General features: G+C 35.9%; 1 protein-coding gene across 2 annotated transcripts in view; it reads right to left on the bottom strand.

The window, feature by feature from the left end:
• The window catches only part of LOC107660111 (cytoplasmic protein NCK2-like), a 68628-nt gene that overhangs the window by 17504 nt on the left and 35677 nt on the right, over window positions 1–15447 (bottom strand). The window contains exons 1-2 of one of the 2 annotated variants that reach the window (XM_016449341.1): window positions 13288–13315; window positions 12932–13172 (exon numbers count right to left, since the gene is read on the bottom strand). In XM_016449341.1, coding sequence (XP_016304827.1) covers window positions 12932–13163 — 232 coding nt within the window. In that variant the 5' untranslated portion in view covers window positions 13164–13172; window positions 13288–13315. Of the gene's footprint in view, window positions 1–12931; window positions 13173–13287; window positions 13316–15447 lie in introns of those variants that run through there. The other variant, XM_016449340.1, reaches the window with a different exon arrangement.

Here is a 15447-nt window from a genome sequence, read left to right as displayed (position 1 = left end):
TAGGTTTAGGGGTTAGCATTTTTTGTAGCATAGTGTAGGAAATCAACACTTTAATTGACAACCAATAAAATCTTTAGAATCAGCTGTGGGGCGGAGTTTGCACTGAAGTGGATTGGGGGGAAAAGTGCACATGCGTGTCATGTGCCTGTCTGTCAATGGGAGGAAGCCACGCCCTATTTTGGAGCTCCCACCCCGTTTTGGAGTTCCCACCCCCATTTGGAGATCTCCAGGCTGCAGTTATACCCTTCTCTTCAAAAACGCTCTTCGGAAATCTACGGGTGACGTCACGGACACTACGTCCATGTTTTATACAGTCTATGGTTTTGTATCACTAGTGCAGTGTCCGTTTTCGAAGCATATAAGCCCTGCCCGCGTGAGGCGCGCCGCTTCCGGTTCGCGCTGTTCTGTAGTTTATTAAAATTGTATTAATTCTGAACGTGTCGCATGTCCATATTGCACCAAAATGCGACACTGCACTCCCTTGGGTCCGCAGCAACACACCCGCCACGTGTGAAGTCGACTGGATGAACGGTTCTTGACACAATAAAAATGCAAACAGACAGACAGACACACAGAGATTCCTGCCTTTATTAGAGAGAAGAATATGTTCAGCCCCGAAGCTTCGAATATTCGGTGCTGATTACTACCGAAGCTTCGAAGCTAAAAAAAAAAAAGGTATTCGGACCAGCCCTAGAATTAGAATTAATTTTGATATTTTTGGGGAGTACTCAGTGCTCCAAGTGGACCGGTACTCACCGGTATCTTTTTCATTTCATTTTTTTCTTGCATACCGCCACTTATCACATGTTGCCGATAGTTTGTTAACTATCAGAGTTAAATCATCAGTGTCTGGGTTATTAGTAATGACAATATATAAATTGAAAGTATTGGAAGTTTGAACCGATTTGACCCAAGCCATCGATAATGATGTAATCTGAGATTATTTACTAAAATAAAAAGGAAAACCTTTTAAATATGTAGATTTAATTTTTCTGTGCAAATATATTTTAATTATCCCTTATTTTTCAAAAGTATAACAAATAATTAGTGTATTTATACTTGGGTATAAAAGCTGCAGTCGGTTAATTAAGGAAACCGTGCCTCGACTGAACCTTTGTCAAGTCAAATCATGATAAAACACAGTTTTGGACATCGCCATCTTTGATATTTACTTTAGTCACTGTCGCTATGGTTACAGGTAACAGTCACAAACAGAATTCCTACATTCTGCTACTTTTATGATGTCATGGACTTGAACAGCAGTACAGTAATAACTTTGGATTGTATGTTTGATTAGTGTGACCAAGATATCTTTTTATTTATGAAGGTAAATCTATATAAAAAATTACATTAATACAGCAAAAATTATCGACTTGTTCAATTCCATAAAAACATTTTTCTTAAAGGAATCTCTTAAACATGCTCTGCTTTCTTTCCAACTTCATGTCACTGCCATGAATGTTAAGAGTGGCAAGAAAGACACATAAAAGGTTAGCTAATTCTGAATTTACAAAAAAATCTGAATGTGTAGTATATACAGTAAATACATTAAAAACTGTATTACTTGTGTTAAAGTGCAGCATGAATCTTACATGTGGAAAATGTCACTGTATTTCTGAATATGTTCTTCGCTTCTTTCTTTGCATGGTTCTTTCTATCTACATGTCATGGTTTGAGCCGTCACAATAGCAAACTTGGTGGTCAATGTCATATGACAATAACTCAAATAAGTCAAATCTCAAAGTTTTATATGAATACATCAAAATACTATTATATTCTGAAAAATCATTATATTTCAAAGCATATTTCCTGTTTCTTTCTATTTCCAACTAAATGCCACGGTTTGAGCCGTCACAATGGCAAACATGAAGAAAGATGAGACAGCAATAAAAGGCAAGTCCATTCTTAAAGTTTTTTCATATGAATAAATTAAAAACAGTAATAACTCTCAATTGTATGTTTTTTTTTTTTAAATCTCTGTATTTTTGAAAATGTTTTTCTGTTTTTCTTTCTTTGCATTACTCTTTCTGTCTACATGCCATGGTTTGAGGTGCCACAATGGTAATTATGCTAAGAAAGATCATGTGACAGCATGAGAAACCTGTATTAACTTGTGTTAAACTGCAACATGAATCTTTTATTATTATTATTATTATTATTATTATTATTATTTTGTAGCATAGTGTAGGAAATCAACACTTTAATTGACAACCAATAAAATCTTTAGAATCAGCTGTGGGGCGGAGTTTGCACTGAAGTGGATTGGGGGGAAAAGTGCACATGCGTGTCATGTGCCTGTCTGTCAATGGGAGGAAGCCACGCCCTATTTTGGAGCTCCCACCCCGTTTTGGAGTTCCCACCCCCATTTGGAGATCTCCAGGCTGCAGTTATACCCTTCTCTTCAAAAACGCTCTTCGGAAATCTACGGGTGACGTCACGGACACTACGTCCATGTTTTATACAGTCTATGGTTTTGTATCACTAGTGCAGTGTCCGTTTTCGAAGCATATAAGCCCTGCCCGCGTGAGGCGCGCCGCTTCCGGTTCGCGCTGTTCTGTAGTTTATTAAAATTGTATTAATTCTGAACGTGTCGCATGTCCATATTGCACCAAAATGCGACACTGCACTCCCTTGGGTCCGCAGCAACACACCCGCCACGTGTGAAGTCGACTGGATGAACGGTTCTTGACACAATAAAAATGCAAACAGACAGACAGACACACAGAGATTCCTGCCTTTATTAGAGAGAAGAATATGTTCAGCCCCTAACCTTCGAATATTCGGTGCTGATTACTACCGAAGCTTCGAAGCTAAAAAAAAAAAAGGTATTCGGACCAGCCCTAGAATTAGAATTAATTTTGATATTTTTGGGGAGTACTCAGTGCTCCAAGTGGACCGGTACTCACCGGTATCTTTTTCATTTCATTTTTTTCTTGCATACCGCCACTTATCACATGTTGCCGATAGTTTGTTAACTATCAGAGTTAAATCATCAGTGTCTGGGTTATTAGTAATGACAATATATAAATTGAAAGTATTGGAAGTTTGAACCGATTTGACCCAAGCCATCGATAATGATGTAATCTGAGATTATTTACTAAAATAAAAAGGAAAACCTTTTAAATATGTAGATTTAATTTTTCTGTGCAAATATATTTTAATTATCCCTTATTTTTCAAAAGTATAACAAATAATTAGTGTATTTATACTTGGGTATAAAAGCTGCAGTCGGTTAATTAAGGAAACCGTGCCTCGACTGAACCTTTGTCAAGTCAAATCATGATAAAACACAGTTTTGGACATCGCCATCTTTGATATTTACTTTAGTCACTGTCGCTATGGTTACAGGTAACAGTCACAAACAGAATTCCTACATTCTGCTACTTTTATGATGTCATGGACTTGAACAGCAGTACAGTAATAACTTTGGATTGTATGTTTGATTAGTGTGACCAAGATATCTTTTTATTTATGAAGGTAAATCTATATAAAAAATTACATTAATACAGCAAAAATTATCGACTTGTTCAATTCCATAAAAACATTTTTCTTAAAGGAATCTCTTAAACATGCTCTGCTTTCTTTCCAACTTCATGTCACTGCCATGAATGTTAAGAGTGGCAAGAAAGACACATAAAAGGTTAGCTAATTCTGAATTTACAAAAAAATCTGAATGTGTAGTATATACAGTAAAAACTGTAAAAACTGTATTACTTGTGTTAAAGTGCAGCATGAATCTTACATGTGGAAAATGTCACTGATATGTTCTTTATGTTCTTCGCTTCTTTCTTTGCATGGTTCTTTCTATCTACATGTCATGGTTTGAGCCGTCACAATAGCAAACTTGGTGGTCAATGTCATATGACAATAACTCAAATAAGTCAAATCTCAAAGTTTTATATGAATACATCAAAATACTATTATATTCTGAAAAATCATTATATTTCAAAGCATATTTCCTGTTTCTTTCTATTTCCAACTAAATGCCACGGTTTGAGCCGTCACAATGGCAAACATGAAGAAAGATGAGACAGCAATAAAAGGCAAGTCCATTCTTAAAGTTTTTTCATATGAATAAATTAAAAACAGTAATAACTCTCAATTGTATGTTTTTTTTTTTTAAATCTCTGTATTTTTGAAAATGTTTTTCTGTTTTTCTTTCTTTGCATTACTCTTTCTGTCTACATGCCATGGTTTGAGGTGCCACAATGGTAATTATGCTAAGAAAGATCATGTGACAGCATGAGAAACATGTATTAACTTGTGTTAAACTGCAACATGAATCTTTTATTATTATTATTATTATTATTATTATTATTATTATTATTATAGAAAATCAGTATATTTCTGAGCATATTCTCTGTTTCTTTGTTTGCATGACTCTTTCCAACTACATGCCACGGTTTGATCTGCCACAGTGATGTGGTAAAGTAAATCATCTGACAGCAATATAAGATAAGTCCAATCTGAATGTTTTGTGTATGAATACAAAAAAAAGTTAACTTGTTTCATTACATTTCTGAACATTTTCTTCTGTTTCTTTGCATAACTCTTTCCAACTACATGCCACGGTTTGAGCTGTCACAATGTCAAACATGGTAATACATCAAAATACTGTTAATTTGTGTTAAAGTGCAGCATGATTTATTATTCTGAAAAATCACTGTATATCTGAACATGTTCTTCGCTGTTTCTTTTTTTGCATGATTCTTTCTACATGCCATGTTTGAGCCATCACAATGGCAGACTTGGTAAAAAATGTCATATGGCAGCAATACAACAAGATAAGTCAAATCTCAAAGTTTTATTGGAATACATAAAAAAAAAACTCTTATATTCTGGAAAATCATTATATTTCTGACCATATTCTTCTGTTTCTTTCTTTGCATGACTCTTTCCAACTACATGCCACGGTTTGAGCCATCACAATGGCAAACATGATAAGAAAGACGTGATAGCAACAAAAGGTAAGTCCAGTCTGAATGTTTTACATACTGAATATTATACATACATACATACATTTAAAAAATTGTATTAACTATCAATCTTATATTCTGGACCAGTGGTGGCGAACTCCGGTCCTGGAGAGCCGCAGCCCTGCAGAGTTCAGCTCCAACCCTAATTAAAACTCACCTGCCTGTAGCTTTCTAGTAACCCTTCAGACTTTGATTAGCTTGTTCAGGTGTGTTTAATTAGGGTTGAAGCAAAACTCTGCGGGGCTGCAGCTCTCCAGGACCGACGTTCGCCACCCCTGTCCCTGTGCTTTTCCTTTCTTTGCATGACTCTTTCCAACTACATGACTTGTTTTGTGTCATCACAATGGCAAACATGGTAAGAAATATCATGTGACATCATCAAAAACCTGTCTTAGCTTGCAACATAAATCTTTCATTGTGAAAATCAATGTATTTCTGAGCATGTTCTTCAGTTTCTTTATTTTCATGACTCTTTCCATCTACATGCCACGGTCTGGGCCATCACAGTGGTGAATATGGTAAGATAGATAACCTGACAGCAATAAAAGTTAAGTAAAACCTGAATATGAATAAATTAAACAAAAAATACACCAAATGCATCAAAACCTGTAATAACTTGCATTAAAGTGTGGCATGATTATTTTTTTTTTTATTCTGATAATCACTATTTCCAAACATGTTATTCCGTTTCTTTCTTTGCATGATAGTGCCATCTACATGCCACGGTTTGAGCCGTCACAATGGTGAATATGTTAAGATAGATCACATGACAGCAACAAACAGTGCTCGAAGTGGGCCGGTACTAGTGTTGCGTTCGTCAACGAAAATTATGACTAAATATCGTCGTCAACGAACCTTTATCACGTGACGAAAACGAGACGAGACGATACGAAAATGCTGGTCATGTGACGATGACTATAATTAAGGGTAACAATAATATAATAAGATAACCTTGTTTGAAATGGGTTTGGCTAAAATAAAATTTTGGTTTCGTCTATACTACTAGGTACTTATACTATATTGACTGGGTTAAATAGAATTGTATTTCTAAAAAGAGACTAAAATACAATTGTCATTGACTAAAACTAGACTAAATGTCATCAGTTTTCGTCGACTAAAACTAGACTAAAATGCTCAGACTTTTAGTTGACTAAAACTTGACTAGACTAAAAAGAGTATGAACGTGACTAAAACTAATAAAAACTAAAATGACAGCTTCACACAAAGACTAGACTAAAACTAAAATTAAAACAGGCCGCCAAAAACAACACTAGCTGGTACTCACCATTACACAGTAGCGGCACTTCTATATTTTAATCTATATATTAATCTATATAGAATTGTGCGCCCTTTATCTATATAGATATAGACAATATATAAATCACACTACCCAGGAGAGGGAACTATGTGAATTATCTCTCTTCTCGACAATGCACGTGAAAGCAAGCAGAGTAAGAGTCTTCCCTATTGCCAGACCAGTTTTTCCCCTCAGGTACGATGATCCCAATGCTTCATTAAAATAGTGATGTTCTCTATTAGCATAATACTGTGACATGACAAAGTACTGAACCGAAAAAGAAGAAAAAAAGTGACTGGGAATCCTCTAAAGACAGCAGCTCTGAGGCTTTAAGGTCAAAGTTTTCCATGGAAACAGTTTCTCAGGACAGCAGGATGCAACTCTAACAGCTGGATTTTGGAGTTGCATTAAAACCAGTGTGAAACATATGTGATTAATGCAAAACCAAACTCTCAAATATATAGTCAGTCAAGCTTTAAGTTAAAAATTAGGAAAGGTGTTTCAGTTACACTAAGTGTCATGCATCATCTTAACACTCCTGGTAACAAACATTAGTCTGTCTAAGGTTGGTTGGGGAAACTGAGTCATTCTACTGCTGTTTACAGGCAAAACAATGATCAAGCCTTTCATTCAGGCCTGTCTGTGATTTCATTGGCTACACATTCAAACTTGAAATAACAGCATGTCTTGTTTTCTCAACTCACATCATCTGGTAGGCTTTTCCAAACAGGTGAACTACTCACAATTCTGCCACACCAGAAACATTTAACACTTATCACACAAGATTCAATGGTTTTGATCAGCACAACTAATACATTTTTCAACAAATCTTAGTGCCAAGTGTTAAGGTAATGTGTCACACATAATGTTAAAGGGTGTGTTTAGGGGAAGAGAGGCAAGCCACCACAAACCTCTCTTGCAAAAGAAGAGAACATGGGTGGGAAAATTAACCTTCACCTCAAGCTGTTTTCGCAACACTTTTAATTGTGATGTTATGACAAAGTGCACCCTATTTCATCAAGAATATGCATAAAAACATTGGAGCTTATTCAGACATACTAAATTTCAATGAAAACCAGATTTTGACTCCAAGGCCACACATTGTTACAGTATATAACTTTTCACTCAGACTTCCACAAACATCCAGGTGTTTCAAGATGGAAAGTGGGTTTCAAGTGGGAAACCTGGTTCTTCAAAAATAAAAGAGTTGTTGAAAAGTGAATAAAAAAAAAAAAAGAAATTGTTTACTACTAAGTTTTTAGTTGTTTTGGCTTATTTTTGTTTTGTCCTTTTTAAAAACGTTTTAAGTCAACTTGAGCCCCTCTTGGAAGTTTCCTGAAGCCCCCCTAGTGGGCCTGGGACCCCGGTTAAGAACCACAGATCTAACCAAACATTTAAATATGACATCAAGATGTCATACAGCCTTAGAATACATTACATATGGTAGTGATTTTTTATTTGTTTTTGGAAGCTGACATTGTCCGTCCCCTTTCACTGTAACTGCATTGGAAAGGGCTGCACAATCATTCTTCAAAATGTATTTATTGCTTCACGGAAGAAAGCAAGTCATACAGATTTGGAACAACATGGTGGTGAATAGTGATGACAGAATTTTCATCTTTAATTTCCCATCTCTAAAGAGTTCACTGAGTTTTCTCATTCAGAGAAAATACAATCTTTATACACTGTCTTTTCCAGGTCTTTTTTTTTTCTTATCAGAGGAAAAGAGCAAAAAACGGAGAGAGAGACCGATGAAGGCTGCCAGAGAAAGGGTAACCTCGTCACAATGGATGAGCAGAGGGGAGGTAACCTTGACAACAACAAATCAGGTGCAGGGATGAAGGCAGGAGCTGTATGCATGAGCGGCATTGACTGAATGACCTCAGACATGAGCAGAAATGAGATTATGAGGCCAGCAGGTGAAAAACACCAATACACCAGCACATCTGTGTGTGTGTGTGTGTGTGTGTGTATGAGATGAGCAATAGAGAGACACGCACACACACAGCTCATTTATGTAGCCCATAAACACACCTGAGTCTCACTTCACAGACAGCAAATGAGCACATTTATCAAAGCACACTGAAAGAACAAAGAGCCTGTGAGAGAGCTGTCCTCGCTCTGTCCACAGAGGATCGATAGGCCAACAGACTAGGGAAGAGGATGAGCTTTTAAAACATGACACCAGAGGTCAAGCATTGAGGCTGCCTATATGGTCATGACACAGATTTTGACTAATCTAAACCTTTCATTTATTTAATTATTTATTTTATTTTTGTGTACTCAGGCAGCACTTTTTTAAATTGACAGTTAATTTGAAAGAGACCATGACAAAGTGCTCAAAAAACAAGAAAACAACAACCAACAATAAAGGTAGCCTGAGTCAGTGAGATTAACTCAAAAACCAGATGAATGAATCCTTCTCTTTACAGTTCATCTGGTTCAAAAATCTGGTTCTGAACAGTTTATTCACAAATCTGACTGGTTCCCCCCAAATCAAAGTTCATCTCAGTTTCTCACACACACCTGTTCCACTGAAATGGTGTGAGTTCCTAGTGCTAGGCCCGGTTCTCTGCTAATGGTTGAGTGGAACCATTTTTTTTCTGGCTTGGATCCTTGATTTCCAGAACAGTTTGAAAATTGACATCAACCAGGCATCAAGTCTTTGCACAAGGGACTTCAGTGATCTGGTCGCAATGATTCTACAGTTGAAAGCTTACTGGTTGTAAAGATCATCATTGAATTATGAATAACTTAAATTTAATCTGTTTCTCACACAAAGCCATTTTATCACTTCAGACTTTCTAGAAATCATAGTGACTGCTTTTATGGTGTTTTTATGAGCTTAAAAGGATAGTTTACCAAAAAATGTAAATGCTGTCATCATTTGCTTACTCTCATGTTGTTATAAACCTGTATGGCTTTCTTTCTTCTGCTGAACAAACACACAAAAATGACCAAACAGTTCTGGTGACCATAGACTTCAACTGTATGGACCAAAACACACAATCACACACACTTACACTTCTCAAAGTATCTTCTTTTAATGTACCACAGAAGTCAGTCAGTCATGCAGGAACATCATGAGGGTGAGTAAATCATGACAAGTTTCATTTTTAGGTGAACTATCTCTTTAACAGTTGACTCTATGAACTGTAGTTATATGGAAAATAGCCCTGTTAATTTTATTTATTTTTTTACAGATGCTTATACCCCAAGTAACTCACAATACACTTATTACAAGGTCAGCCAATCTTCATATGAGAGTAACAAACTCCACACCACAGCTATAATAATGACATGAGGAACGATATCACTGGAAACACTTTCAGAATTATTTTGAGCTGATGAACGATAAAAACGTCATAACAAAAATAAACACCGGTATTCGGTATGAACCGGTATACCACCCAGCACTAGCTGACAGCCAATCAGAATCCACTCAACTTTTAATGAGCTTGAGCATTTAAATTATATGTTGGTGTGGATGCTAATACAGTTAGGCCTATCATTAGTTACCATTATCATGAACAAGCATTAATCTGGGATTAAGTATCTTGCTCAATATCATATTTGTGATCATCTTGGGGTTCATATCTTGTGTGATTCGAACCCATAACTTTAGTTACTAACCCAGATCTTTAATTACTACACCATACTACCTATACCGTGCTAAAGTTAGCTTCATGTAAATCTCTCTAAAAAAACAACTATTTAATAATGATCTTAAATGTACAAGAAACAGTGAAAGAGAGTCTCACTGCAGAGGTACTCGCCTCCAACATCCCATTTCCTCTCTTCGACTCCATGCAGAGATTCATGTGTCGCCTGTTCTAGTACAGCTCCAAAACAAAATCAAGACTTAGTAAAAGAGCATAATAGGACCCCTTTAAACATAGTATGTAACATGCTTTTTAAAAAGAAAGTGAGGGAGGGGGGAAAAGGATGTTATAGAGATGTTAAGGTCAAAGGGGCAGAGAGCTGGGGCTCCTTTACCCTGACAGGGAAGGGGTGGTGCAGTGTGTTTGTGTGTGTGTGTGTGTGTGTGTGTGTGTGTGAGGATCCTAATTGCTCTGTCTGTCTCTGAAAGTCAAGATTTTACACTGAACAAACATCTCTCTCTTTGTGTAGATATCTTGAAGGCTGCCAATTCCCCCACCTCTATGAATTCTACCTGTGTACATGTAGAAAGCCATATATGCTATCAGTCAAATGTTTGGAATCATTAATATTTTTGTATGTTTTTTAAATAAGTCTTTAATGTTCACTAAGTCTGCATCTATTTGATCAAAATACAGTAAAAGTGTGAAATTACAATTAACTATTAATTATTTATTTTTAACTATTAACTATTAATTATTACAATTTAAAAGAATATTTCTGTTTGAATATATTTTAAAATATAATTTATTCTTGTGTGTTCAGCACCGATGCATTAAATTGATCATGTTACATATCATATTTATAATGTTACAAAATATTTCTATTTTAAATAAATGCTGTTCTTTTGAAATTTCTCAAATAATCCCAAAAATCTTTCTTGAGCACCAAATCAGCATATTAGAATGATTTCAAAGGACTGCTGAAAACTTTGTAATAATAAATAACTTATATTACTATATAAAACAGTTTTTTTGTAATAATAATGTTTTACAATATTACTATTTTACTGCATTTTAGATTAAATAAATATAATACATAAAAAACGTATGACCAGTAGTGTACATGAGCTTTTAAACACAAATTAAATCAATAGTCTCTCCATTTCAATTTAATTTACCCATGAAATGTGCTTACTTAAACCACCATATTGTTGATAGGAAGATTAAACAGGACGTCGAGGAAAAGCACAGCTCATTAGCTGCCATTAGCACGGCTCATTTCCTACCATCTGCATATCAAATGCCTTTAGCTTGTTCATCCCAGGTGGTTAAACCATAACCATAAGTGTAACACAGAAGAATCTCCACCACAATAACAACAATAACCAACCACGCTACTATAAAAACAAAACCACAGTGTGGAACAAAGCATCATGAGTGAGGTTTCTGGGGGGCTGACACCTCTTGGATATCAACACATGATTCTGCAAAAAACAGCATAACAGCTCTGTGGCAAACCACCATTAAACGGTAAAAAAAAAGTCAATGTTGTATGTTCGGTACTGGAAATTTGGGACACATTGGTCTCCACTTCACAGCCAGGAGAGTTGAGGCTGACTACTCTGAACATACACACTCAATATGCCCCAAGACAGCTGATCGATCAGTTCACCGCTCTCCCCTGTGTGATTAATGGCTGGGCAACTAATTAGGTTTTACAATGAAAACCTTTAAATTAGTGCTTCCTGCTTACACACCCTTCATGTTGAATATTTTTTCTTTTTTCATTTCTGAAGGCTTTGAATTTCTCACATGAAAATAGGGAATAAGTCAAAAATATCAGAGGGATGGCAGACTCTCATGACTGCATGTCAAGGTCAATAAATATTTTCAAATATTAACCTTTTCATGTCAAGGTAAGTTTAGCTGATATTTCTGATGATGTTTTTAATAATTTATAAAATCTGTAAAAAAAAACCAATATCTTTTACCTTGGAAAATACACTACCGTTTAAAAGTTTGTGGTCAGTAAAATTGTTTTTAAAGGGGTCATATGATGCTTTTTTAAAGATCATCACAGCGTCTCCCTGACATGGCTGCTTCAACACTAACTACGTTACTGAAACCACGCCTTCTTTCTTTGCGTGAACATTTGGGCCGCATTATGCTAATATTGCCACATAGTGAGGTAGATATGTGGGGGCGTGTTAGAACGAGCCATTTTAGGGGGGCGTGGCAGAGTCTTAATTTGATAAAGAATATCTCTTTGGTTTTGAGACTTTAGTCTTTGCAACTTCAGGGATCTTATCTATGCACAATCAGCTTGTAACACTCCAAAGAGAAAGGAAAACTTGAAATCGCATCATATGACCCCTTTAATGTTTTTGGAAGAAGTGCTAACCAAGGCTGCATTTATTTGATCAAAAAGACAGTAAAAAAACACAATAATGTGAAATATTTCAGATAAATGTTTTCTATAAATCATTCTAATATGCTGATTTGGTGTCAAGATAACATTTCTTAGCTTAATCAATATTGATAGGTTCAATGTTGCGCTGCTTAATATTTCTTTGGGGAAAAAATGACACTTTTAAGGATTCTTTGACTAATAGGAAGTTCAAAGGAACACAGTTTATTTTTTTAAATATAAATCTTTTGTAACATTATAAATGTGTGTACTGTCACTCCTGATCAATTGTGATGTATACGTATGGAATAAAAGTATTAATTTCTTAATTTTAAATAGCAGTGCATATTTTGGAATATAATGATTAGATGTGTACACACACATTTATTTAAGCTGAAAAGAAAATATTACGTTTCATTTAAAATGTTTAGTATCCTCGAGAATAGTTTTTCAAAACCATAAGAAACTGATATGAATCCAGAGAATCTGACACGAATACGAGTATTTCTAAGCATGTGCTTTAAACTGGACATTCATATTTGTCATTATTTCAGGATTTCAGGATATTACAAAATCTTACACAGCCATCATCCTGACATTACTGGCTAACCCCTTTATTAAAAGAAATCAAAATATACAAGTCTCTTACCAAGTGTATCTTTTATATTTTTCACCAGAGAGCCTTTCTTTAGACTGTTCTTGCGTTCGACGTAATTGGAAGGAACATAGCCTGTTCTGTTGGATGCATTTCGCACACGCCACCATGTTTTTGAGTCATCCAGGAGCCACAAGCGCTCATTTTTCCTAATGTCAAGTTCCTGGTCTTGCTGTGACGTATAGTCCCACTTGGCAATAACAATCGCCTCCTCTGACATTTTCATGGAGTCCCTCTGCAATATAAATAAAAGAAGAAATTAGAATCCTCGTCTATCCCAAAAGACAAAGTACAAAATAGTGCATAAATGCCATAAAAACAGCAGATTGTCAGGAGTCAAGCCGAATAACTTTTTAATAGGCTGAAGGAGATCCTGGATTCCTGAACACCCATGTAGATAGTCTTCCTCTGGTCTGGATAGTCTATCTCTAGACGCTGAGCAGCAACTGCAGGAGTGACAGGATGGATCAAGAGCCCAGCAAACCTGGAGGTAAAGCCGGTTTCTGAACGAACAGCTCTAAATGTGCGAGTCTCTCTCTCTCTCACACACATAACAGAAGGGCTACATTTACACACTACCCACAAACAAACAGCTTTTAAAGCCTCTCCTTTTCATGTTCCCATCTTGAAACACAGTAAATTGTTCAGCAGATACACTGAAGGAGAGAGAAAGAGAGACAGATATTGAAAGAAAAGAAGAAAGTGAACAAAAATGTTCATAATATCCCACAACATGGCTACAAGTAAAAGAAAGAGAAAACAAGAGACAAGGAAATACAGCTTCAAGAGCCCAGCAAACCTGGAGGTAAAGCCGGTTTCTGAACGAACAGCTCTAAATGTGCGAGTCTCTCTCTCTCTCACACACATAACAGAAGGGCTACATTTACACACTACCCACAAACAAACAGCTTTTAAAGCCTCTCCTTTTCATGTTCCCATCTTGAAACACAGTAAATTGTTCAGCAGATACACTGAAGGAGAGAGAAAGAGAGACAGATATTGAAAGAAAAGAAGAAAGTGAACAAAAATGTTCATAATATCCCACAACATGGCTACAAGTAAAAGAAAGAAAACAAGAGACAAGGAAATACAGCTTTAAAGCATTAGTTCACCCAAAAATGAAAATCCTGTCATCATTTACTCACCCTCGTGTTGTTCCAAAGACTTGTTTTCATCTTTGGAAAACTTTACAAATTTTTAATATTCTCTCATTTTTGTCAATCCATTGATGATCAACATGATCAACATATTCAAGCTTCAAAAAATACATTAAAAAGAAATCATAAAAGTTATCCATATGAAGCCTGAAAATGCATGCTGGATACGCAAGGAGAAAAACCTCACTTGTTCTTGAGCATCAAGCATGCATGTTTAAGGTAAATGATTGACAAGTTTGAGAGTAAGTAAATGACAATCTTCATTTTTGGGTTAACTATCCATTTAAAGAAAAAAATACATTATATCAAAATTAAGATTTCTGTGACCTTTAGTTTTATTTGTGGCTGTTAGCCCTAAGGACTTAAAAAAAGTATTACACAATAGATTACATAAAGTGTAGTTTGTGACATATTCTATTAAATTACTAAGCAACAACCTAAATATCAAACAGTGTTACTTCTTCTGTTAATTTATCTTCCATCTAAGGATCCTTTTACTGCAAAAAAATTGGTTGGAAGTTGAAACTCATAAATTATAATCATGCCTAGTAACAGGGCTATAACAAGTACATTTAAGGCAAGCCATTTCACTCAGTGGCCATCTTTGAAATACCTCTTGGGCATTCAAGTGCAGCTCCTATCTCTTTGAATGGGGAAACATTAAATTCTCCAAAACTGTTTGCCAATCTTACGAATAAATTTCAAATTTGAAATCACCAATGAAATCTGACAACAACTGTCTCGTAAATGTTGTTTCTTAAAAAAGCTTATTTTTCAGGCTTGACCAGTCAGTGCGTATGTACAGTCCTAAGCACACGTCTCCAGAACATGCTCCAGAACGCTGACTGTTTCTATAACAACCGGGACTTCTAATGGCAGCTGCAGTGACGCGATGACTTTACCGATTAGTGATTGGCTCTTTTATTCAAAAGGCGGGGCTTCCTTCGATAGAGCGGCCATATTGAGTGTTGCATTTTTCCCCATTCAAAACTATACGAGTGCCATGTCTTGTGTATTCTATAGTCTTTGGCTATAAATGGCATTTTAGCTTAGCAATGAAAACACTGCATAATTTTCAAGTTTCCAGTTTAATAAATGAAGTTTCGCAACAAGAAGCAAATCATGCTAAGTCATGGTCCATGACTTTAATAAGCCTACTGGCCCAAACTTCCTCTTTCAATAATATACACAAACTCAAGACAAAAATCTGTGCTTGTTTAGCTGTTTCATGTGGTCTTTAAAACAAGCGCTTATATATGGCATTCCCTGAAACCTCCCTGTCTGTCTGTGTGTGTGTGTGTGTGTGTGTGTGTGTGTGATTCACTTTCACAATCTGAAATGTGGTTCAGGAAT

The sequence above is a fragment of the Sinocyclocheilus anshuiensis genome, unplaced genomic scaffold (genome assembly GCF_001515605.1).
Source record: "Sinocyclocheilus anshuiensis isolate Anshui unplaced genomic scaffold, SAMN03320099.WGS_v1.1 scaffold55, whole genome shotgun sequence".
In the NCBI taxonomy this organism is placed as follows: Eukaryota; Metazoa; Chordata; class Actinopteri; order Cypriniformes; family Cyprinidae; genus Sinocyclocheilus; species Sinocyclocheilus anshuiensis.
Note: the sequence above shows the minus strand (reverse complement) of the source record. Positions and strands in the feature narration are given on the sequence as shown.